Here is a 25711-nt window from a genome sequence, read left to right as displayed (position 1 = left end):
TAGCGGGCCCAGGGCAGGCTTGACCAGTCCTCCTCCGGGTAGCTGGCCCGGGGTAGGCTTGGCTGGTCCTCCTCGGGGTAGCTGGCCCGGGGTAGGCTTGGCTGGTCCTCCTCGGGGTAGCTGGCCCGGGGCAGGCTTGGCCAGTCCTCCTCGGGGTAGCTGGCCCGGGGTAGGCTTGGCTGGTCCTCCTCGGGGTAGCTGGTCCGGGGCAGGCTTGGCCAGTCCTCCTCGGGGTACCTGGCGAGAGGTAGGCTCGACCGGCGCGGTGGGGTAGCAGGCGGCTCGTGGCCTGCGGCTGTCTCCCAAGCGGGAGCTCGGCCCGGGACGTCTGCTCTCTCTGCCGGCCTGGGCTCCACTGAGCTCTGCCGGCGGGCTTTTATACTTCCGGGTCGGGGCCGTGACCTCGGAGGGGCGGGCGCCGGACCCGGTGGCTCCGCCCACGTTGGGGTTAGGGGAAGTTCGGCCCTATACAGGACGGAGGGGCGGCACACCGGCCCACTACAAGTACTTATTGGTACACTTTTCTTCTTATCTTTTCTTTTCTATCTGTCTTTAGGCCCTTGGGGCAAGAACTCTATACTGCCCCAAAAACACTGCCAACACTTAACAAATGCTATTACAATGTTGAATATTTCTAGGTTGACCTCTGTTTCATCTGTTGTCTCTTAATATTTTGCAGACTTTATGATGAAACTAAAAACGTTTTGATTTTTTTCATATTAACCTCTGTGTAGGTGTATGCAGAGATCATGGCTGTTCTTAAACACGATGACCTGTGCACTAGAAGACTCCAGGATAGTGCATCAGATCTGAGTCAACTAAGTACACAGACAGTGTTTTCCATGCTTGATCATGTAACACAATGGGCTAGACATAAATTCCAGATGCTTATTGCTGAGAAAACTGTTAGTAAGTCAAGCAAAGACAGAGGGGATCTGAAAGGTTAGTGATGTTCTTTGTATTGTATATAAAAGGAATTTTGTATTCTTAAAATAAGCATTTAGACATGTCCCTTCAAATTAGGACCACATAAGAATGGAACTTCGCTGCCAAGATAGTGTTAGACTATTGCTATGATTTCTTAAGTCCATACTACTGACAAACTAACACTGTGTCCTCTTGCCATCCTCATAGTGTTTTCTAGCTGCTATTTTGAGAAACCCATGGATTCATAAATTAAGAAACAGATGTTCTAAGACTTCTTCTTTTATCTTGAATTTATTTTTAGAAATCTTCTATAACACTTAAGTTTATTTATATATATATATAAATGCCTTGAAAATCTTAAGAACATGCAGCTACACTGCTTTTAAGAAATTATATTTATAGAAGAGAGAATCTTTATTCTTAATTAAATGATTAATTTGGGGTAATGGATGAACTGAACTTTAATCTTTAATGATAACGTTATAAATGAAACTTGGATGATAAACTTCTTAAACTGTTTTATTCCATAGCATCAAGTGAGGATTATGCAGAATATCAAAGTGTGACACGTTTTCTAGACCTCATACCTCAGGATACATTGGCTGCTGCTTCCTTTCGCTCTAAAGCATACACAAGGGCTGTAATGCACTTTGAATCATTCATCACAGAAAAGAAACAAAATATTCAGGAGCATCTTGGATTTTTGCAGGTTTTAATTAATTTTTGATTTCATTTAAAATGAATATGAAAACAGAGGTGGGCCATGTTTAGAGTTGTCAACACTTAAGGTTACCCCTCCCTTTGTCTTTTCTCAAAGATTGCAGATATGGTTATGCTGTTGCTGTCTGAAGCAGCAGTAGACAGTTATCTATCTTCAAGCAGCAAGGGCTGTTTCCCCCTGCTCATCATGTCTGCTTATGTGATAAGCTGGGGGAGGTTTCTCTTTATTAGAAGAAAACAAGAAAATTAAATAAAAATCTACAATTATCACTAAAATGGCTCCTTTTTTCAAAAAAGAGCAATTTTGTCTTTCAATGAACGTGACCCTCCTTTTAAAATAAATAAAAGCTAATCATGATTTACATAAATAAAATATTACAATTATGAAATCTTTTTGTAAAGTGAAGTAATTTATGCTAAAATAGAGGAAGAGTGCACACCGTGTGTATTACAAAGATGAAGAATTATTTTCAAGCGGCATAGTTAACTTATATGTTAGCTGAGTTCCTGTTAGAGTTCATTTCTTCTCATGGTTAAAGTTGCCCAATGATTTCCTAATTTGAAAAATAATCTAGAACACTCCTTCTGTGATGTGTAAGAGTCATATGCATTTGCAACTCTGTATTATACAACTTACTGCATAATACAGTACTTTATTTTATCCTTTGTGTAAGTTGCTTCAAATAAATTTGATATGGTACCCTTCAGTAACATGAGATTGTTGTTACTGAGCCATATGAAAATTAATGACTGAATGACTGAAGTTCATGTGGAAGTTTGGCCAGCAAAATCTTCTAAGATGTCTAAAGATTTTATTGTTCAGTTATGTGATGTCTTAGAGTCATAACTTGTATCTAAGAACTCTGCTTTGGAGCAGTTTTACATGACAGTTAAGTAACATGCTTGATTCTTAACACATTATACAAATGTCTTATTGTTGGCCTCTATAGCTGAACCACTGTGTTTGATTTATGTTTTCAATTGTAATATTTTCCATGTTCGAAAAAAGAAATTATATGCTGCTATGCATGAACCAGATGGAGTAGCTGGGGTAAGCGCAATTCGGAAAGCAGAGCCATCTCTCAAAGAACAAATCCTTGAACATGAAAGCATTGGTTTGCTGAGAGATGCCACAGCTTGTTATGACAGGGCTATTCAGCTGGAATCTGACCAGGTAAAATGAAAGTCACATTCTTATTTCATCATCCAACAAAAAGGTGAAAAAATATAATGATAGAGGCTTAGAATATATATGTAAAATATGAACATTTATAATGCTGCAATGACTGTATATGAGTTACTATAAACAATACTTGGCAAACTGGAGCAAGTCATTCTCTAGCTTCCAAACACCTTTAATTTAAAAGTGAAATTGAGATGTGTATGGGGGCGAGTGTGTTGATGCAACAGTAGCCCCTTTGGCCAAATGCAGGATTGCACCACAGTTTGCTTGATATGGCAGGGCAGTCAGTCGGTTCCCCTTGCCTGAGTCCCAGTGAGGTGCAGGAATTTTTCCTCTATTCTTGGTGGGGTCATGTGGTCCTGGTCCCCAGGGAGTCTGGAAACCTCAGTTCTCAAGTCTCTGAGAAATAAGTTGGGGAACCCAGACCCGCCCACTCCATTGGGTTCCAATTGAGGGCCCTTAAGCCAGACAGGCAGAATCAGGACTCCATAACTCCTGCTGTGCCCTGAGGTCCTTCCTACCTTTCTTGGTCTCTATCTCTGTAGGCTTTTCATCCTGTTGATCCGATCGGCCCTTCTCAGGGTTCTGTCTCTGCACAGCTCCTCAGCAGCTTGCTGTCAGAGTTTTCCTCTTCCGCCTGCTTGCTCCGCTGGCAGCTGCCCTGCCTCTCTGCTTCCTAGCTCTTTTATTCTCCTAGCTGCTGTGAGGCTGCCAGTCAGCTTTGGCTGGCAGTACCCGCATTAGCCCCTGGGTTGCTGGGCCACAGGAGTATGTTACCCCGTGACAGTGAGTTTGTTACATTATTGTTCACAACTTTCCCTAGCAGTTCTCAAACATATGTACTAAAAAACCAGTTTTACTTTGTTCTGAAACACACCTTAGAAATTACTTATATCAGCTGAGATTCTTTTCCAGGGAGTTCTGTCCAAATTTGATTTTTTTGGTGTGAATTTGGTTATTCTTTTTAGTTGTGATAATTTAATTATTTAAACTTTTTTCTTTCCATGTCATATTCATAACAAGAAAAATGTAAAAGAATAATGAAAAAAACAAAATTGATGTACATGCACCCAGAAGCTACCAATATGATATCTCTTGATTATACGCAATGTGTATTTTGATCTATTCTATCTGCATTTCTAGATCATTCATTATCATGGTGTAGTGAAGTCCATGTTAGGTCTTGGTCAGTTATCTACTGTAATCACTCAGGTGAATGGAGTGCTTGCCAACAGGTAATAATTTAATACAACCCCTGTTTGAATAATAAAAAGTTCTAATACTGCAGGTGTATCTAGAAGTGTGGAAATAGGATTTTATGGACAAAATGAAAACATTTAAAATTTCTCTAACTTCAGGATTTCAACACTGTCTGAAATACTGCTACTTCCTTTGTGTATAATACTCAGTGCAGATAGATATATGCTTTAATTTATTCAAGGAAAAAAGAATCCTTCATTGTTAGCGTTTTGTTGATTGTCACATACTTGTTCTTTCTTCTATGTTTTTTTTCCAATATACAGTTTTCCTTGCACAGTAATGAATTTTGACCAGAAATTTCATCCTTTTTTTATCATAAAATATGTTCCTAGTAAAGTATATATACCATTTGAAGACTCAGTTTATGGGATGTCAATTTCAAATTACTATAAATTGATCACATTTTTTTTTTACTTAACGTTATTCATAGCAAGTTAACATACCTTTGATTTTCAAGTAATATAGGGGTTTTGCTGTTTAAGAGTTAATTAGTTTATATAATGTAGAACTAATACATTTTGTGCCAAGAAAATATAATGGCTATAGCACTGGCTGGTTTTGTACTGTGTTCTGATTGTGTGTACTTTTATAGGCCGGAGTGGACATCTGAATTGAACACATATAGAGTGGAGGCAGCCTGGAAACTAACACACTGGGATTTATTGGAAAATTATTTGGCTGCAGGTAGTAAAACTAGATGTCAAAATGAGAACATTTTTGTGCAATTATATATGTTCAAATTTGGCCAGCTTCAACCAGAAGGCATTTGTTGCAAATTTCTTGATCTGTGAAATATCAGCTGGTGTTAACTTTACAGTTTTTGTAAATTTATCTGATCCTTTATGACTGGGATTTTCAAGGGATCTTCAGGCCAAACACCCTTTAGGCTCCTTGGAAAATTCCACCTATAGGATTTCTAAAAGCACATATTGGCACAAATTGCTTGAAATCTCTTGGGAATAATAAAATATTAAAGTTGTACTCCTTTTTATGTTGTCATAAATTTTTTGAAATCTATTTGGACCAATTCTGATGAAAGTTTGTTTGATCAAGAATTTCCACTAAACATTTCTCAAATGTTACATTATTGACAGGCTATGACAGGGATGCTGTAACAATTTTTGTAGTTGGGGGTGCTGAGAGCCATTGAACCAAACTGTAAGCCCTGTATATAATGGAAACGACTTCAAGCCAGAGGGTGCAGTAGCACCACTAGTTTCAGCACCTATGGGCTATGCTGTATTGCCTGAGCAGCTAATGAAATGCAATTTCTGATTCTTTGTTCCCTAGATGTGAAGTCCAGTACTTGGAGTGTCAGACTGGGACAATTGTTGTTATCAGCCAAAAAGAAAAACACAGCAGCTTTTTATGAGACACTGAAAGTTGTTCGAGCAGAGCAGATTGTACCCCTCTCAGCCGCAAGCTTTGAAAGAGGGTCCTATCAGCGAGGATATGAACATATTATCAGGTATTTTGTGGCTTATGTATAGCATTTCATTGTGTTCAAGAACTAAAGAACTCACTTTAGAAAGCATGTATCTCATTCATGTAATCAACAGTAAGAACTCTTCATTTTCGATGATAAATGGTGCTGACCTATTGGTGTCTTGTGTTTTCTGACAACAGACACATATACAATACCAATTGCAAACCTTTCCTGATTGACTGAGATTTTGTGTTATATCTCCCCTGGAAATATTCATAATTTTTCTTTGTTGCACTCTCATCAAAAAATCAGCAAGCGAATTCATATATGCATGTCAGAAAATGAACACCTCAGACCAATTCCTGCCCTAAAAACACTACAGCTAAAACCTGAAATTTAGTCCAGTGTATTAACTCCACTAATTTCAGTGAGATTTTATATTTATACATCTGTAACTGAGAGCAGAATTTGGTCCTTCATTTCTAGACTCAACACAAGTAGAGATTATTTTCCTTTAAAGGCAATTTAGTGTAGTTGAACTGAAGTTTAACTTAAAATGCTGTAGAAGTTGCATAAGAAAAAGGTTCAGTATTATCTTTTTATATCCTATACCTCCACATGGCAATGAAGACATGTGGCTTCATGCAAAATATACATTTTAACTTGCTTGCCAACTCAATTTAAAAAAAAATTCTGTTTTATGTACCAGATAGGTTTTATGCTTATATTGGAAGATGCCATTCAAAAGAATTCTACATTTCCAAATGCTCTTGACCAGTGGTCCCCAAACTTTTTTGTCTGGCGGGCACCAGACGATGAGCCACGGAGGACTGTGGTGGCGGACGAGCATCCACCGAAATGCCGCCGACAAGCGACAATGTCAATAGGCGCCGCCGACAAGCAGCGTTATCCAGAGGCGTCACCGAAATGCTGCCGAAAATCGGCAGCATTTCGGCGACGACACCTCTGGATGACGCTGCTTCTTGATGGCATTTCGGCGGATGCTCATCCGCCGGCCAGTACGCAGGCGCACTTAGACGCCCCGGCGGGTGCCATGGCGCCTGTGGGCACCGCGTTGGGGACCCCTGCTCTTGACTATTCACAAGCCTTCATCTCGTCACTATTCTCACATCAGCTATACACTCTCCAAACTTAGTCTACTAGTTAATGAGAAATAAGAACTATTTAAGTTCTTAACTTTGGAATTTCAACGGTGACAAAGATCTTTTACCATTTCTATAAAAGTTATTCTAATGGTGGTGCTATATTTTCATAAGAATTATTGCTAAAAGAAAATGGCTATAATTGTTTTAAAAATATTGCACTCATTACCCAGGTTACTCAATTTGCCATTGAAGTCAGTGAGAGTTTTGTTTGAAGAAGGAATGCGGGATTGAGTCCATACTTAGCAAACTGCATTGCTTCTGAGCTCAGTTTATTTGTTGTTCAGAGAGGAGGTTGTGAGAAAACAACAACCAGTTCACTAACTTAGATGTTCTTGATGTATTTTCTTTTAAGGAAGCATGGTATTTTGGATTATTCATGTGGTCAGCTTTGGGAATGAAATGACAAATGCTAAACATACGATACATGTAACTGAAAATGGCAAACAATTTCTAAAATACATTTCCGTATCCTTTCACCATAGGTTACATATGCTGTGTGAACTGGAACACAGTATTATACCATTGTTTCAGCAAATGGATGGTGACCATGGTAAAGAGTCTCTGAACTGGATTGCTCGTATAGAAATGACACAGAACTCCTATAGAGCAAAAGAACCCATCTTAGCACTCAGAAGGGCTTTGCTTAGCCTCAATAAAAGGTGAAGCTATAATTATTTCTTATCCTTCCATGTTACATATCAATCGAATACTAGCTTTTCTCTTATTCAGTAATAGTATTTTTGCACATATTATTGAGTTATGGTAAGAATCTACTGAATATTACATTATAAACAAAAACAGCCCTGTTAAATTTCAAATACAAGACAAAAGCGGTGTTTTCCATGTGAGAGAGGATGAGATCAGCAGGGAAAAATAATTATTTCCAGACTTAGGGGGGATAAACAACAGAGAATAAAAGTATTATGAATGTTTATTTAAAGTGACTTTTTTTGTAATAAACAGTTTGTTAAGCTATTTGTGTTTTATTTCAATACATTATTATATGTATTTGAGATTGTAATGGCAGCACTTATAAGTGGAACTTTGTTTTGGAAAAAATCACCACAGAGAGGATTACAGTGAACTAGTTGGAGAATGTTGGCTCCAGAGTGCCAGAGTTGCAAGAAAAGCTGGTCATCACCAAACTGCATACAATGCTCTTCTGAATGCTGGGGAATCCACGCTATCTGAACTGTATATAGAAAGAGCAAAGTGGCTGTGGTCCAAGGTAAGCAAAAAAGAAATGAAATGATTCAAATTAAGATGCATAAAAGAGTAAAAGTAAGTATCTAATTTAAACAAAAGTACAATAAATTTGTATTGTTAATGCATTTGTAAGAGTTATGAATTGACTCTTGAGTGCTAGTGGTTTTGAGAAATGCAATTAAAATAAATGTAGTAAATTGAACTGCAGGTGCAACTGAGGAGGAGGTCAAGCATGCAGTAAATGGAAGTTTCTAAACTTAGTTCCTGGACAAAATGAAGAAAATTGGTAGATGCTCTAACTTTTATTATTGAAACTAGTATTTATCAGTGACTTAATGGATGACAGTAGGTGGATGTTTCAGTAGAGAAAGCTAAAGGGATTGTTGGAGCCTTGTTTGTGCAATCATAAACCAAGGCTTTTACTTACCTGTCCCCAAGATGTTACAGCTGTGAACATAACATTGTTTTTTCTTGGTTAGTAAAAGTAAGCTGTTCTGTTTCTTTAAAATAAACAAACAAAAGGCATATGTTGAAGAATGTTTTCCCTCTTTTCTCTAAGGGTGAAGTGCATCAGGCTCTCATTGTTCTTCAGAAGGGAGTTGAATTATGTTTTCCTGAGAATAAAGCAGCATCTGACACCAAAAGTCAGCTAATCCATGGTCGGGCTATGTTGCTGGTTGGCAGATTTATGGAAGAAACTGCCAACTTTGAAAGCAATGCAGTTATGAAAAAATACAAGGTGAAAACAACACAGTATCATATATTCGTACATAATTTATTATGTACATTAAAGTAGAGCCTAGAGACCTCAAACAGAGATATAGTCCTCACTGTTAGGTGCTGTATGAACATGTAGTAAAAAAAAGACAGTCCTTGTCCTATGGAGCTTACAGTCTAGGATAATTTAGTTAAACCTCTTGATACATAAGTTTGTAACTCTCAACAAGAGCTAAACCTATCTTTGGTGTCATTGAAGTCAATGGAGTAATATGAGGAATAATTTTGTGCTTTTTTGCTAATGGATTTAGGGGTTGGAATTTTTCACCGGTATGTCATTGGGTTACTTTGAAGGGACAGCTTGGCAGATAGTGCTCTCTCACTGTCCAGTGTAGAGAATAATGTCTATTGATCCTCCTTAATCTTACTGTGGGAGTGTCATGGAGGTGATGCTACCACCCTCTGGAGAGCTAGAAAAGAGCACAGGGCCCAATAACATCATATCGACTTGGAAAGAAGAGTGTTGCCTACTGAATCACCAGTTTATCAAACATTTTTTCTAATGCTTGTCTAAATACAAGCCTGCTCAAGGTTTTACACTTGACATTTTCCACATTCATATTTCTGTCTTGCTACAGAACTAATAATAATCCTGTAGCTAAGTCATTTAGAAAAGTAAGCATAGAGAGAGTCTCAAAATCAAATTCACACTGCTCTCGACATGGAAAGCAGTGGAATCCCAGCATTGGGCTATGTTTTTGGAGTTGCTGAGCTATTTGGTACACCTCACCTTTGTTCTACTCCAAGTGGCAGGACGAGCACAGCTGAATCTTACCTTTAGTGCCACCCTATTCCTGCAATATTGCTTTAAAAAAAAATTAAAAAGTGTATCACAAACTTCACTGTCAATAGCTTTGTCATTCAGATCACAAGTTGTTTATAGTACTAAATAGACTATGAAGTTAGTGGACTGGAGAATCCAACCCCATATGCTAAATGTATGGAATTAAGAAAGGAAATTGTAGGCTGACTCTCAAAGTCTTTGACTGAAATCTTTTACCCAGCATGTCCCAAATTGTCATGAGACACAGAAAAAAGAGGGGGGAAAAGAAAATTCAAGAAAGCCAGAATATGTCCCAGTTGAAGTGGCTCCTGTCCTGCAAGACTGGCTGGGTTTGGCTCCCCATTTCAGGCATTGCAGCCTGGCGCATGGGGTCACAATGCCGCTCACTCAAATTTAGCCTGGCTGCCCCCCATCGGGGGCTGGGCCAAAACTGAGCGGTGCTGACACGAACCTGTGCGCCAGAGGCAAGGTCACAATGCCCAGAGCAGGGAGCTGAGTCACCGCTGAGGGGTGAGTGCGAGTGGGTTCATTCTGTAACCCCCCAACCTCTGGTGGCAAGACCTATTCTTTGTTGTTCTAATTTTCTGACCCCTCTCCTTTCAAAACTTTGGGGTGGTCGCATTAATGGGGGTGAGCCCAAAGGAGGTCACGCCATGAAAAATTTGGGAACGATTGTCTTAGGCTATGTGGTAGTCTCCAATGAGAAGTGGGAGAAGCTCTTCTGCCAATAATATATAGAATGCTAGAAAAGGTACTGTTGGGAACAATTCAGCATTGTCAGACAGAAACTGGATGACTTAATATACTTTTTCCCCTCTAACTTCTGTGACACAATTCCCTGCATTTATTTGAAAGATCTTACTTTTAGAAAAGAAATAGAGAAGCAATGAACGATTCTGGTGTTTCACTAGTCAAAAATGGGGGAAAAAAGCAGTCACGTCCTGTCTGTAGTGAAACACTTGGTTATGTTAGTTTTAAATAAACTATAATTTCCCCTATTGGGAATATCCTCAAAGATCTTTTAGACAGACAAGGTGTGTGAGGTAATATCTTTTATTGGAACAATTCTGTAGTGAGAGAGACAAACTTTCGAGTTCCACTGAGATTTCTGAAGAAGCAGCTTGTCTCTTTTACCAACAGGTGTTGTCCAATAAAAAATATTACTTAACCCACCTTGTCTCTCTAATATCCTGGGACCAATACAGATACAACAACACTGCATACAAGGATCCTTTTGTGCTGTCTTGTCACCAAATCAGGGAGGTGGACCAAAACCAGACACAAATGATTGATACCTCTCTCCCTTGTACCTTGTATAGTCACTTACACCTGTGCAGAGTGGATATAAAGCACTACTGATTGGTGTGATACTCTTTTATACCCACTTTGCACAGAGGTAAATAATAAAAGTTTTCTGTCATAAAAACAAAACCTGTCTTATTTTAAATTCTCTTCCAAGAAAGATAACTTGTTTTTTTTTTTCATTTTTGTTGCAGGATGTTACTTTTTTCTTGCCAGAATGGGAGGATGGACACTTTTATCTTGCTAAATACTACGATAAACTGATGCCTATGGTAACTGACAACAAGATGGAGAAGCAGGGAGATCTGATTAGATATATAGTTCATCATTTTGGAAGGTTAGATGATATAGTGTCTTTGCTTTGGTCTCTTAGAAAGATAATTATATTGATAACATAATCAAACCAATTCATTTTCCAAAAATTGTTCTTGTTTTTGAATGCTAAAATGTATGTATTTCTGTCTGACTTCAAATTTTTCTGCAATAATTCTTAAGAAGAAGCATGGAATTGTAGAAAAAATATTTTATTCCAGTTCTGTATTAATTATATATTGTATTAATTTTGTTAGTTAAAGGGAAATTAATTGTTAGATTCTTATGTTTTCATCTATTTAAAATGAGCTGGTGTTTGCTATCTCAAAATGAAATGAGACAAGGCTAGCCGTTACTAAGGCCTGGTCTACACTAGGCTTTTATGTCGACTTTAGCGCCGTTATATCGAATTAACCCTGCACCCGTCCACACCAGGAAGCCATTTAGTTCGACATAAAGCTCTCTTTAAATCGATTTCTGTAATCCTCCCCAACGAGAGGAGTAGCGCTAAATTCGACATGGCCATATCGAATTAGGCTAGGTGTGGATGGAAATCGACGTTAATAGCTCCGGGAGCTATCCCACAGTGCACCACTCTGTTGACGCTCTGGACAGCAGTCCGAGCTCGGATGCTCTGACCAGCCACACCCCCGGGAAAATTTGAATTCATTTTCATTTTCCTGTCTGGGCAGTTTGAATCTCAGTTCCTCTTTGGACATCGAGGGGAGCTCAGTAGCAGTGGCAACTATGCAGAGCTCTCCAGCAGAGATGGCCGTGCAATCCAATAGAAAGAGGGCCCCAGCATGGACTGATCGGGAAGTCTTGGATCTCATCGCAGTGTGGGGCGATGAGTCCGTGCTTTCAGAGCTGCGCTCCAAAAGAAGGAATGCTAAGATCTACGAGAAGATCTCCAAAGCCATGGCAGAGAGAGGCTACAGCCGGGATGCAACGCAGTGCCGCGTGAAAATCAAGGAGCTGAGACAAGGCTACCAAAAAACCAAAGAGGCTAACGGACGCTCCGGATCCCAGCCCCACACATCCCGTTTCTACGAGGCACTGCATTCCATCCTGGGAGCGGCCGCCACCACTACCCCACCCCTGACCGTGGACTCCGAGGATGGGATCATGTCGGACATGACAGCGGACGGGGAAGAGGAGGAAGGAGATGAGGAGGACGAGGCAGTCGACAGCGCTGGCACCGCTGATTTCCCCGACAGCCAGGAGCTCTTCATCACCCTTACCGAGATCCCGTACCAACCGTCCCCATCCCTTACCCCGGACACAGAATCAGGGGACGGATCAAGCAGTAAGTGCTGTAAACATGTAAACATTTATTTAAAACAGAACGGTAATATTTATACTATTAACAATGTATATTTATAAAAGTGCTGTAAACTAGTAAAAAAATAATCAGGTACAAAACAGGAATATTTACAAAGGTAACAAATGGGTTTTGCATGATTTCTCTGTCTTAGGCTCTTCTCAATTTAGTCCCAAGTATTTTAAAAAAATTTCACAATGTCCGTTACTACATGATTCCCAGGCCCAAGACGCTCCACTCCAAAGTCCCAGTGCACCTACGCGAAAATCCGGTCAATGTGGCCGGGGATCGACGAGAAATCCTCGTAGGAGAACTCCTCGTAGGTCTCGTGGAGGTAGAGCTCAAGCCTGTTGATCAGGTTCCGGGGTAGGGCGATCTTAGTGGGCCCTCCGTGGTAGCAGACATGTCCCCTCCATGCCACAATCAGGTACTCGGGGATCATGGCCCGACATAGCATGGCGGCATACGGCCCCGGTTTCTGCATGCTTTCCCGCAGCATGCGTTCTCTCTGGGTGTCCGGGATCCTCAGGAGGGTGATGTCGCTCATGACGCCCTGCTTTGAATTAGGGAGGGGACTGTTAGTATTGGGACTGCTTTACAGCCACGCGGTGGAGGGAGAGGGGCAGCATACAGGGATCTTTCCCTGGGACAGCCGCGAGGGGGTGGGACAGGGGCAGAGTTGATGCTGTCCTGATTGCTGGCAGCAGAGACTGGCATTGCTTTCAATGTGAAAGGAGGCCAGTGCTACTGCTGGAGTTTTAAGCAGCCACAAGTCTGCGGCTTACCATTATTGCCCGCTCCAGAAGTTCAGGTCTCCAGCCACAGTTCTCTGAACACTCCAAGACCTCCGCAAGTCCACAGGCACTGAAGGCGACGGCCGAAAATTCGACCTTGTCCTGAGTGCGCATGTGAGAGGTTCAGTGCATGGTCTTGTTCACAGAGAAAGACTAGGTTCTTTGTATACAATTTCATTTATCTGTCTCAGGAATTCACTCCCTTTTTAAAATTCACACAGACACATCTGCGACTGTCTCCCAACCCAGCCTGTCAGCACACTCCCAGAGGCTAGCGCAGATTAGGCGGAGGAAGAAGAAGACGCGTGAAGACATGTTCACAGAACTAATGGGCTGCTCCCGAGCCCAGGCAGCCCAGCAGACACAGTGGAGGGAGAACTTGTCACAAATGCACCGAGCAGTCATGGAACGGGAGGAGAGGTGGCGTCAGGAGGACCAACAGGCTACTGAAAAGCTGCTTGGACTAATGAGGGAGCAAACGGACACGCTCCGGCGCCTTGTGGATGTTCTGCAAGACCGGAGGCAGGAGGACAGAGCCCCGCTGCAGTCTATCTGTAACCGCCCTCACCCGCCACCAAGTCCCACACCACCCTCACCCAAAGTCCAAAGAAGGAGGGGCGGCAAGGGCCGTTAAAACTTTCAATCAACCCCTGCAGACTGCTCTAGCAGTAGAAGGCTGACATTCCCCAAAATTTCATAAGTCCTTTCCTACCCACCTCACACAAGCCCCCGTCCAAGTTTCACCCCCCACGTTTCATGTCTGGTTCGCAATAAAATGTTTGTTTCTGTTCATTACTGTTTCAGTCAGGTTCTTTTGAGGGAGAGTCTGTCTGGAGGGGGGGAAGGGGCTTGGTAATTGGACAGGACAGTCACCTTTAGCAGGGTACAGAGGCGGTGTCAGGTCCAGCATCAGGACACATACACAGTGCAGTCACTGGTTACCCTGGTCAGTCTGGGAGGTGCTTTTCATGTTTTTGGGGGGGGGGGGTTGCTCTGTGACTTTGTGGCGGGGGAGGGCAGTTACAGATCTTATGCAGCGGTCCTTATCCTGGCTCACAGATCCACGCAGCAGGGGATCTGTAACCCTACCCCCCCCTGCCAGAAAGTCACATAGCCGACACATACACACAGTCCCCCCCAGGAGTGCTGGCAGGCTCCATTGAAATAACCAGTCCACCAGTGCGGAGCCTGTCATTCCGGGAGTTTAGAAGTATCATTTGCATCAGAACACTAAACCCGCCCCCCGCCACAGTCTGCGTCCCCGGTTTAAAATATTCCCGCGAAAACAGCAATACAGACAACGGTGTTCATTAAAAAATCGAAATGATTTTATTTTTTGGGAAGGGGAAGGGGGTGAAGGTTGTATGTAACTGGAGAGGATAGTCAAAATGGACTGGGTAAAGAAACGGGGGCAGGTTCAGCTTTTCTGTCCACAAACTGAAAAGTCACTGGTTGCCCTGCTCACTCAGGAACCTAGCTTTCAAAGCCTCCCGGATGCACAGGGCGTCCCGCTGGGATCTTCTAATGGCCCGGCTGTCTGGCTGGACGTAATCAGCAGCCAGGCTATTTGCCTCTAGCTCCCACCCCGCCATAAAGGTCTCCCCCTTGCTCTCACACAGATTGTGGAGCACACAGCAAGCTGCAATAACGATGGGGATATTGGTTTCACTGAGATCACAGCGAGTGAGTAAGCTTCTCCATCTCCCTTTGAGACGGCCAAAAGCACACTCCACCACCATTCTGCACTTGCTCAGACGGTAGTTGAACAGTTCTTTTTCTGTGTCCAGGGCGCCAGTATAGGGCTTCATGAGCCAGGGCATTAGCGGGTAGGCTGGGTCCCCGAGGATGACTGTAGGCATCTCCACATCCCCAAGAGTTATTTTGTGGTCTGGGAAGTAAATACCTTCCTGCAGCCGTCTAAACAGACCAGAGTTCCTGAACACGCGAGCGTCATGAACCTTGCCCGGCCATCCGACGTAGATGTTTGTAAACCGTCCCCGATGGTCCACCAGTGCTTGCAGCACCATTGAAAAGTAGCCCTTTCTATTGATGTACTGGCTGGCCTGGTGGTCCGGTCCCAGGATAGGGATGTGAGTCCCATCTATAGCCCCACCGCAGTTTGGGAATCCCATCGCGGCAAAGCCATCTATGATGACCTGCGCGTTTCCCAGGGTCACTACCTTTGGGAGCAGTACCTTGACGATTGCCTTGGCTACTTGCATGACAACAACCCCCACGGTAGATTTGCCCACACCAAAGTGGTTCGCGACTGACCGGTAGCTGTCCGGCGTTGCAAGCTTCCAGAGGGCTATGGCCACTCGCTTCTGGACAGTGAGGGCTGCTCGCATGCGGGTGTCCTTGCGCTTCAGGGCAGGGGACAGCAACTCACAAAGTTCGAGGAAAGTCCCCTTCCGCATGCGAAAGTTTCGCAGCCACTGGGATTCATCCCAGACCTGAAGCACTATACGGTCCCACCAGTCCGTGCTTGTTTCCCGGGCCCAGAATCGCCGTTCAACAAAATCCACATGCCCCATTGCCAACGTCATGTCCTGGGCGCTGGGGCTCGTGGTTTCTGACAGCTCTGTGCCACTCTCCGACTTCAGGCTCTCACGGCGGTGCCGTAGCCTCCTCGCCCGATTTCTCTGCATCTGCCTCAGGGAAAGGTGTATGATAAGCTGCGAGGTGTTGAGAACGGCCACAAGTGCAGCGATGGTCGCAGCGTGATCCATGATCGCAGTGCTGTGGCGTCCGCGCTGTCACTGACCAGAAAAGTGCGCGAACTGATTTCCCGCCGGCGCTTTCATGGAGGGAGGGAGGGCGTTAGTGACGGACGGATGACGACAAATTTTTTTTACCCAGAAGGCATTGGCGGCTCGACCCAGAATTCCGATGGGCAGCGGGGACTGCGGGAACTGTGGGATAGCTGCCCACAGTGCACCGCTTCCAATATCGACGCTCGCCCCGTTAGTGTGGACTCACAAAGTCGAATTACTGTCCTTAGTGTGTCCTTAGTGTGGACACACACGTTCGACTTTGCAATATCGATTCCACATATTCGATTTAAGTAAAATCGAATTACCCTCGTAGTGTAGACATACCCTAAGTTGATGACTATCTTTGTGCTTTTGATTGGAGCAAGTTTCTAAGTGATAGATGCAGATAATTCCTGTGGATGTGAGTTAGTCAGCATTATATGTTACAGTAACAGACATTACAAAAGCCTAAAATAGACATATAAACATCAGAATAGATATGTACATCACTTTAAAGCTCTACGTTTGTTTGCACATTCTTAAATATATGGTATAAAAGGCTGAATCTTAATTATAGGTGTGGATATGTAATTGCAGGTCTTTACAGTATGGAAACCAATTCATCTATCAGTCAATGCCAAGAATGTTATCTCTGTGGCTTGACTTTGGAGCAAAAGCATATGAATATGAAAAAGGTAGAACTTTTTAGTACTGTTTTTCTGCTATGTTACATTTTCATAAAAGGATGTAGTAAGAGCTGTGAAACCTGTATAAAATTCTGTTGTTTTGGCTTGTATACCATGTATTTTGAAATGCAGCCAAAATGACCCAATCCATTATATGGACTAAAACAAGAAAGTGCCTAAGGTTATATGCACAAAGTATATAACTGGTGAACTTTAAACTCTTTCCCAAAAATTTGCATAATTTAAAGCAAAAAAAGTTATACATTACCAGATGTCACCTAAAAGCATTTTACATGTGATTATAACCCCCGTCAGAATTGAATTAATAATTGCAAACGTTTGTTAAGCATGCAACATTAATTTCAAATTAAAGTTGCCAAAAGTAGGGAAACAGAGAAAAATAAATATGTTGCATGTACCCTTTCACCAACATCAAGCCAGTTCACTGTGAAAACATTTGCAGTAAAGTGTTCAATTTTTTCACCTTTACAGGACTCAGTAGCTGAAGGAGTTTTGTTCAAACTTAAAACCAAACCAAAGCAAAATCTTTTCCTTTGGGCAGTGTCCAAGCATGCAGCATTTCTGTCCAAAAGTCTTTCTTTGGAAATTTCACAGCAGGCATGGGGTGAGACACAAAAGGGGCTGTTCTGGCATATGCCAGCTGATATGTCAGTGGCTGAATGTCAGCATGAGATTTTTCAGAGTGCAGTAGCATTGCAACCACAGCTCCTCCTATTCCTGATATCTGCTGTGTGCTGTAGTGGGTGAGGTGATATAGGAACTGGTATGCCTGCTCCACACTTTCCAAGGACTCTTTTCTCCTCCTCCTCTCTTCGTCTTGCCCCAGATACACACACCAGAATCTCTACCTGGAGAGATCTGATGGCTTTCAGCCCCCTGTGCACTATTCTGGGGAAGTAATCTGGCTTTGTGCGTTAGCATTAATAGTGGTTTTATGGCCTTACGTGTAGCATTTTTTACTACCAAGTACACCTCTGTTGCCGGCACAGAGGGCCCGAGGACAGCAACAGCGGGGTTCGTTGCCCGGTGTGCTTCGCGCCAATGAACACACCAGGGTGGAGAAGCAAACAAAGTTTATTTGAGATCTCAAAGTGGTGCAAGGAGACAGGCAAGTCTCAGATCAAGCACACCAGCATAAACAGTTTTTCTCTCTTTATACATTTTACAACTAAGCCCCCCCCTTCTCCCCTCCCTTCTCTCCCCCCCTCTTTCCCCCATTCCCTCTCCCTTCTTCTACAAAAGCCATGTTTATACATTCAAGCAATTAAATCATTCTAGCGGCTATAAATCTAACTTGTTAGTAACACTTCTCTAAACCGTTATCTGGTCCTGTTTCCCCTTGATTTATTATCTCCTCTCCAGTCAGAAACATACAGGCCTCGTTATTACCGCTTGGTACCAGTGTGAGGGGGGTTGTAATTGATAACTGGCTGTTTACACGTTCCATGCATCTAGCTTTTGAGGTTGATTAGAGTTAAACATGGAAGAACTTTGGTTCACTCAGGCCTAGTGACACCAACACCTCTACCTTGCTATAACGCTGTCCTCGGGAGCCAAAAAATCTTACCGCGTTATAGGTGAAACCGCGTTATATTGAACTTGCTTTGATCCACCGGAGCGTGCAGCCCCGCCCCCGCCGGAGCACTGCTTTACTGCGTTATATCCGAATTCGTGTTATATCGGGCCGCGTTATATCGAGGTAGCGGTGTATTGAAATACTATAATAAAATCCATGTTGGCAATCCAAGCTATGTAGCAAATATGCTATAAATCACTTACTCTTGCACATACCCCAGTAATGTATGCCATATAGAAAATATAGTTGCACACAAGCCAGTTAATTTAGTTTGTTTTCAGGGACAAGAAATGGGGCTGAGAGAAGCAAATAATTTTTCAATTTAAAGGCTTGCTTATCCATGACAGTGGGAGTTCCCCAAGCAAAGCAAATGTAGAATTGTGCACTGAATTTGTGTATAATACTCAGAGAAACTTTAGGGTGAAGGATTTTTGTTTAAAAAAACAAAACAAAAAATCATTAACAAATGAGCGTAGTTCTTTAGGTTTGTAGCTTGTTTTTTATAAACTTGCAGTTCAGAGAAATATGACTCTAAACTTACTGTATTGTGTTTTTCCAGTTGGTCGTCCGGATCGTGTACAGATGAGAAATGATTTAGCTAAAATAAATAAGGTGATTACAGATCACACAAATCAGTTGGCTCCTTATCAGTTTTTGACAGCATTCTCTCAATTAATCTCCCGAATCTGCCACTCTCATGAGGAAGTCTTTGTTGTTCTGATGGAGATTGTTGCCAAAGTGTTTCTAACCTACCCTCAACAAGCAATGTGGATGGTGACAGCTGTATCCAAGGTAATTTGATAAGGATAGCTGTATTTTTATAAAAGTTCATACAAAATCTATCTACAAGAGAGAAATTTGAATAACCTGTTTACTGTATGTTTAAACGAGGTATTTAAATGGGCAGCTACTGAGATATAAGAATGTGATATTCTGCCCCATTTTGCACGCCACAAAGATTATAATTTCATTGTGTTATAAATTCAGAGACTATAGCTTGAAAAATGTAGAGTTCAAGAATCTCAAGGCTTTTTTCTGTCACTTTAAGCAGTTTTGTTTTTTTGATACTTTTACTACCTGGTGTGAAAATATGAAGTCTTGAAAAGCTGTGGAATTTTTAATGAAACTTAATACTGAATATCTTTGATTTGTGCTCCAATTTGTTAAACTATCTGACTTTAAATATCCTACAAAAAATACAATTTGTCAATCACTTCAGGATTGTGTAATGGAGATTAGGTATATAGGTTTAGTAAATTTTAACTTTATCTTCTTTTGCAGTCCTCTTACCCAATGCGTGTGAACAGATGCAAGGAAATCCTAAACAAAGCTATTCATATGAAGGCATCTTTAGGAAAATTTATTGGAGATGCAACACGCCTGACAGATAAACTACTAGAGCTATGCAACAAACCGGTACTTGTCCAAAAAACAAAAGAAACAACAAAACCAACCAAACATATAAAAACAAGACTTGCAGATCAGACATAGCAATTAATGTTAAATAAAATGTTTTTAAATGTGCTATGCAAAATATTTTTCTGTAGCTTGCATCAACTAATTAAATTAAATAGTCTCTGAGTAATTCTGTTAAATTGGGGTATCTTGTAAAATGTTCTGTTGACATCTGAAATCTATTAGACAGGAGGAAATAAACATTTTGGAGCTAAAACTTAAATAGCTAACTAACATGATTGTTTTAAATATTTAAGTTTTCTAGGAAGATTGCCTGTCAATTTTGTATAGAGAATTCTTTTCTAAATAAGCATCTTATTTATATTAACAATATTTTTGAATTATGAGCCATTTTTATGTTGCTTGTATGTTCCATTACTTATGGTCAGTGATTTTTTCCCCCTCCAATAACTTTTAAAAGATTTTAGCTCAAAAGAGTAGGCTATCTCTAGTGTTAGTGGTGAACCCCTGAACTTGTTAACTGGGATAAAATTCAGCAACTGCATTTAATGAAACTAAGTGGGAGAAGAACTAAAATATAGAGACATCATAAAAGTTAAGTTACTCTATTCTAATGGACCACATTTTAGCACAAATAGAAATCTTGAAACATGATATATTTTTTCACTGTTTGGTGAAAACTATTCCATAATTTAAAGAGAAAGATAGTGATATTATTATGAGGACTTATTCAGTATTTTAAGCAAAATGTTTCTTGATTGATTGATTTTTATTTATTTTAGGTTGATGGGAACAACTCAACATTAAGCATGAGTGTTCATTTCAAAACACTTAAAAAGCTAGTAGAAGAGCAGACATTTAGTGAGATCCTCATTCCTTTACAGTCTGTAATGATACCAACTCTTCCATCGATTCCTGGCACACATTCTAACCATGACCCTTTTCCTGGACGCTGGGCCTACATTGCGGGCTTTGATGATACGGTAAACCTCTTCTCTGCTCATAGTTTAGATGTCATTTTAATAAATTGCAGCTAAGTTGACTTTTCTACTTAATTAGCTAGAAGTGAGGTGGGGAGAATGATGAGAGGTTTCTTAATAATTATATTTACTGCTCAAATAAGAGTGCATACTAATTAAAAGGAGCACTGAGGACCAGACTGATGGCTAGCTTTTTGGTACTACAACCTGAAAGAAGGGCACTGGTACTAAGATCAAGTTTTGGCTAGGGTCAAATGAGTTGTAAACTAACTAAAATAGGAAGTGCTAGCACAAGTGTGGCTGTTAAGATTCCCAAGACTTTGTTGAAGAATAACCACAAGATTTAATGACTACTTCCATTTTTCCTTTAGGTGGAAATCCTTGCATCTCTTCAAAAACCAAAAAAGATTACTTTAAAAGGTTCAGATGGAAAAACCTATATTATGATGTGTAAGCCAAAAGATGACCTAAGAAAAGATTGCCGACTCATGGAGTTTAATTCCTTGATTAATAAGGTTTGAAGATGATTTTGCAAATCTTCTCTGTGCTTGTTGACTAGAAAAATGATGAAGTAATCAACTAATAAAAGTATTTGACTCCCTACATCCTTGAAAAAGAAATCTTTATGGGGAAAAAATATTACTTCAATTAGTGCCCAATCCTACAAAGTCTTGAATGCATTCAGCTCCCACTGATTTCTGTGGGAGTTGAGAATGCTCACAGAATTGGGACTTTATTCAAGAAAACAATCGTCTATGTAAAATTTGGAGGAGTTACTTGTTATCTTTCTGCCCCTACCCTACCCTAACCCTGTCTACTGATAATTGTTTCCCCTTTACACCTCCCTCTTACTGAGGATTTCTTCATTGCTAGGCAATGATGGGTAGATAAACAGTGATTATGGCAAAACATTAACAACTACGGAAAGAGACTATTTTTATCCTAGTCAGATTGTCTTTTTCACTAGTTCACCTAATGTTAATATACTATATTTTCAGTGAGGTCAAGGAAAATGGTAGTGGCTCTGGAATACTAACCTACTAACTAACCCAGACATTCTATTTAAAGGGTTTATTCAGCCAGTGATCTTTACTGTAAAATCATTATTTATTTTTTTGAGGGCAAGTAGGGAGGAGATGTAAGAATTCTATTTACTTTTGATTTACTGCAAATGTGGAATTTCAGAATTTAAAACCCTAGATTATGGTGGGGGAAATTTAGATGTAGACATAAGAGTGGCCATATTGGGTCGGACCAGTGGTCCATCTAACCTAGTGCCCTGTCTACTGATTGTGCCAGATACTTAAGAGGGAATGAACAGAAAAGAGCAATTTTGAGTGATCCACCCCCTGTTGTCTAGGCCCAGATTCTGGCAGTCAGAGGTTTTTTAGAGAGCTCTCCCAGCGCTCTAAAAAAAACCCACCTCCACGAGGGGCGTAGCTATCAGCGCTGGTGCACTGACTACACTGGTGCTTTACAGGGCTGAAACTTGCTGCGCTTAGAGGGGTGTTTTTTCACACCCTGGGCGAGAAAGTTGCAGCACTGTAAAGTGCTAATGTAGACAAGCCGAGATTTGCTTAAGAGCCATTGGTGAGGGATATTGTCAAAGGTTTTCTTAAAATCCATGTACACTACATCAGCTGGATCACCCTGTTTCACATGTTTGTTGACACCCTCAAAGAATTCTAATAGATTGGTGAAGCATGATTTTCCTTTACAAAGGGAGTGTCTTCCCCAACAGATCGTGTTTGTTTCTGATAAGTCTGTTTTTTACTATAGTTTCAACCAGTTTGCCTGGTACTGAAGTTAGGCTTTGTTGACCTGTAAATGCCAGTTTTGCCTCTGGAGCCTTTTAAAAAAAATCATATTACCTTAGCTATCTTCCAGTCATCTGGTACAGAGGCTGATTTTAAGGGATAGGTTACATACCATAGTTACTAGTTCTGCGATAGTTTATTCTGACCTCTTAGGTGAATGTGGTCCTGGTAACTTATTACTGTTTAGTTTATCAGTTTGTTCTAAAACCTCCTCTGTTGACACCTCAATCTGTGACAGTTCCTCAAATTTGTCACCTATAAAGACTGGCTTAGGTGTGGGAATCTTCCCCGCATCTTCTGCAATGAAGACCGATGCAAAGAATTCATTTAGCTTCACTTCAATGGCCTTGTCATCCTTCAGTGCTCCTTTAGCACCTCAACTGCCCAGTAGCCCCACTGACTGATTGGCCAGCTTCCTGCTTCTGATGTAAATAAATAAATAAATTAAATAAATTAATGGAGATATCCTATCTCCTAGGACTGGAAGGGACCTTGAAAGGTCATCGAGTCCAGCCCCCTGCCTTCACTAGCAGGACCAAGTACTGATTTTTGCCCCAGATCCCTAAGTGGCCCCCTCAAGGATTGAACTCACAACCCTGGGTTTAATAGGCCAATGCTCAAACCACTGAGCTATCCCTCCCCCCTAATGGGTTGCGCCAGCCCTGGCAACCAGATATGCCAAACCCACGGAAAAAAACAACAACACAGAAATTGGGCTTGTTTTTGGCTTAATTGGCTTGTGAGATTCCTGTACTTAAAATTTTTCTCTTCAAATTCTTTCTTGGCCTGCCTCCTAATACTTTTACACTTGACTTTCCAGGATTATGTTCCTTTCTATTTTCCTCAGTAGGATTTGATTCTCAATTTTTAAAGAATACTTTTTCGCCTCTAACCACCTTTTTTACTCTGCTGATTAGCCATGGTGGCATTTTTTGTCGTCTTACTGGTTTTTGGGGTTTTTATTTATTTGGGGTATGCATTTAGTTTGAGCCTCTGTGGTGGTGTTTTTAAATAGTCTACATGGCGTTTGCAGGTATTTCACCCTTGTTACTATTCCTTTTTATTTCCATTTAACTAGCGTCCTCATTTTTGTATAGTTCCCCTTTTTGAAGCTAAATGCTACTGTGGTAGTTTCTTTGGCACCCTTTTGTCCCCCTACCCCCGGATGTTTAAATTTAATTACATTATGGACACTATCACTGATCAGTTCAACTGTCACCTCCTGGACCCGATCCTGTGCTCCACTTAGGACTAAATCAAGAATTGCCTTTCCTCTTGTGAGTTCCAGGACAAGCTGCTCCAAGAACCAGGCATTTATATTGTCCAGAAATTTTATCTCTGTATCCCTGAGGTGACAGTCAATATGAGGATAATTGAAATCATCCATTATTATTGCGTTTTCTGTTTTTGTAGCCTCTCTACTCTTCCAGAGCATTTCACAGTCTCTGTCACCATCTCGGTCAAGTGTTTGGTAGTATATTCCTACTGCTATACTCTTATTGTTCAAGCATGGAATTTCTATCCATTGAGATTCTGTGGTACAGTTTGATTCATTTAAGATTTTTACTTTATTTGACTCTACGCTTTCTTTCCCATATAGTGCCACTCCCGCACCAGCACAGCCTACTCTGTCATTCCTATATATTTTGTATCCTGGTATTACCATGTCCCATTGATGATAATCCTCATTGCACCAAGTTTCTGTGATGCATACTATATCAATATCCTCATTTAATTCCAGGCACCCTAGTTCACCATCTTAGTATTTAGACTTCTAGCATATGTATATAGGCACTTGTACATTTTGTCAATGTTCAGTTGCTTGCCTTCATGTGTTATATTTAAATGGGACTCTTTTTTATGTTTGACTGTTCCTCACTAGCTCCTACGTGTACTTTACCAACTTCTTTCCTATCTTTTTACTAGGATATAGAGTTCCTCTTTTAATAAATTCATCTCTAAGGGATGTCTCCTCCCAAATGCTTCTCCACACTTGTCAGCTTTCCCCCAGCTCTTAGTTTAAAAAAATCTTCTACAACCTTTTTAATTTTACATGCCAACAGCCTGGTTCCATTTTGATTGAGATGGAGCCCATCCTTCTGGTATAGGCTGCTCCTTTTCCAAAAGGTTCCCCAGTTCCTAGTAAATCTAAAACCCTCCTCCCTATCCCATCATCTTATCCACACATTGAGACCCTGCAGTTCTGCTTGTCTTTCTGGCCTTGTGCATGGAACTGGAAGCATTGCAGAGAATGCTACCTTGGAGGTCTTGCGCTTTAATCTCTTACTAGCAGCTAAACCTTAGTATGCCACATGCCATTTACCATGTGGTTCTCCTCGTCATCAGAAACACAACTATTTATATTTCTAATAATCAAATCCCCCATTATTATTACCTTGCTCTTCCTAATAACTGGGGTTCCCTCCCCAGCGGGACAAATTGGTTAAAGTTATCAGTTTATTTTGATCTTGTGTTTGTGATGATATTTGGTAATGTTATTTATTTATTTTGTTTTATAAATAGTGCTTAAGAAAGGATGCCGAGTCACGTAGGCGAGAACTGCATATTCGAACCTATGCAGTTATTCCACTAAATGATGAATGTGGGATAATTGAATGGGTGAACAACACGGCTGGCTTAAGAAATATCCTGATCAAACTGTACAAGGAGAAGGGTAAAAAAACTTGTATATAATAATTCATGTGAGGGGGACAGACAAAGAGCAATGAGATGAAATAAAGTAGAGATACATATGTTGTTGTTGTGGGGCTGATACACCTCATCACCCCGGGGGGGCGTGGGTCGGGGTGCATCACAGCCCCGCTGTTGAGTTGGAAGGGCTGTCCAACGTCTCAGGGCAGCGCGGCTTCGTGGCCTTAGTCCTTAATACGACCCTTGCTCTCAGGGCAGTGCGGCCTGGTGGACAGAGTCTGTAATACAGCCTTAATCACAGGGCAACGGGGTCCAATGGCCAGAGTTAATACTTCAGCCCCTTGCTGTCAGGGCAGTGCAGCCTAGCGGTTAGAGTCTGTACTACCGCCCTTACTATTGGGGCAGTGCAGCCCAATGGCCAGAGTCGGTGATACGGCCCTCTCTCAGGGCAGTGCGGCCTAGGGCCAGAGTCCGTAATACTGGTGAGCGGGACCAGCACCCTGGGGTGGGTGGTGGCCAGGATAGGGGGACCTGGGCCCGCCCTCTTCATTGGGTCCCAACCCAGGGCCCTATAGGTGGCGGGGTTGCCCGCCACCAGCTCGGCAGAGCTCCAAACAAAACACGCCGAGCCT

General features: G+C 41.5%; 1 protein-coding gene across 1 annotated transcript in view; it reads left to right on the top strand.

Moving 5' to 3' along the window:
- Positions 1–25711, top strand: part of ATR (ATR serine/threonine kinase) — an 87070-nt gene that overhangs the window by 50825 nt on the left and 10534 nt on the right. The window contains exons 27-42 of the mRNA XM_024211093.2: positions 735–942; positions 1458–1636; positions 2657–2821; positions 3974–4065; positions 4683–4774; positions 5381–5558; positions 7165–7341; positions 7751–7910; positions 8448–8627; positions 10946–11088; positions 16529–16626; positions 18774–19006; positions 19496–19630; positions 20413–20613; positions 20982–21125; positions 24951–25101. Of these exons, the coding sequence (XP_024066861.2) occupies positions 735–942; positions 1458–1636; positions 2657–2821; positions 3974–4065; positions 4683–4774; positions 5381–5558; positions 7165–7341; positions 7751–7910; positions 8448–8627; positions 10946–11088; positions 16529–16626; positions 18774–19006; positions 19496–19630; positions 20413–20613; positions 20982–21125; positions 24951–25101 (2536 nt within the window). The remainder of the gene's footprint in view (positions 1–734; positions 943–1457; positions 1637–2656; positions 2822–3973; positions 4066–4682; positions 4775–5380; positions 5559–7164; positions 7342–7750; positions 7911–8447; positions 8628–10945; positions 11089–16528; positions 16627–18773; positions 19007–19495; positions 19631–20412; positions 20614–20981; positions 21126–24950; positions 25102–25711) is intronic.

Source organism: Terrapene carolina, unplaced genomic scaffold (genome assembly GCF_002925995.2).
Source record: "Terrapene carolina triunguis isolate 2854851 unplaced genomic scaffold, T_m_triunguis-2.0 Scaffold88, whole genome shotgun sequence".
Taxonomy (NCBI): Eukaryota; Metazoa; Chordata; order Testudines; family Emydidae; genus Terrapene; species Terrapene triunguis.
Note: the sequence above shows the minus strand (reverse complement) of the source record. Positions and strands in the feature narration are given on the sequence as shown.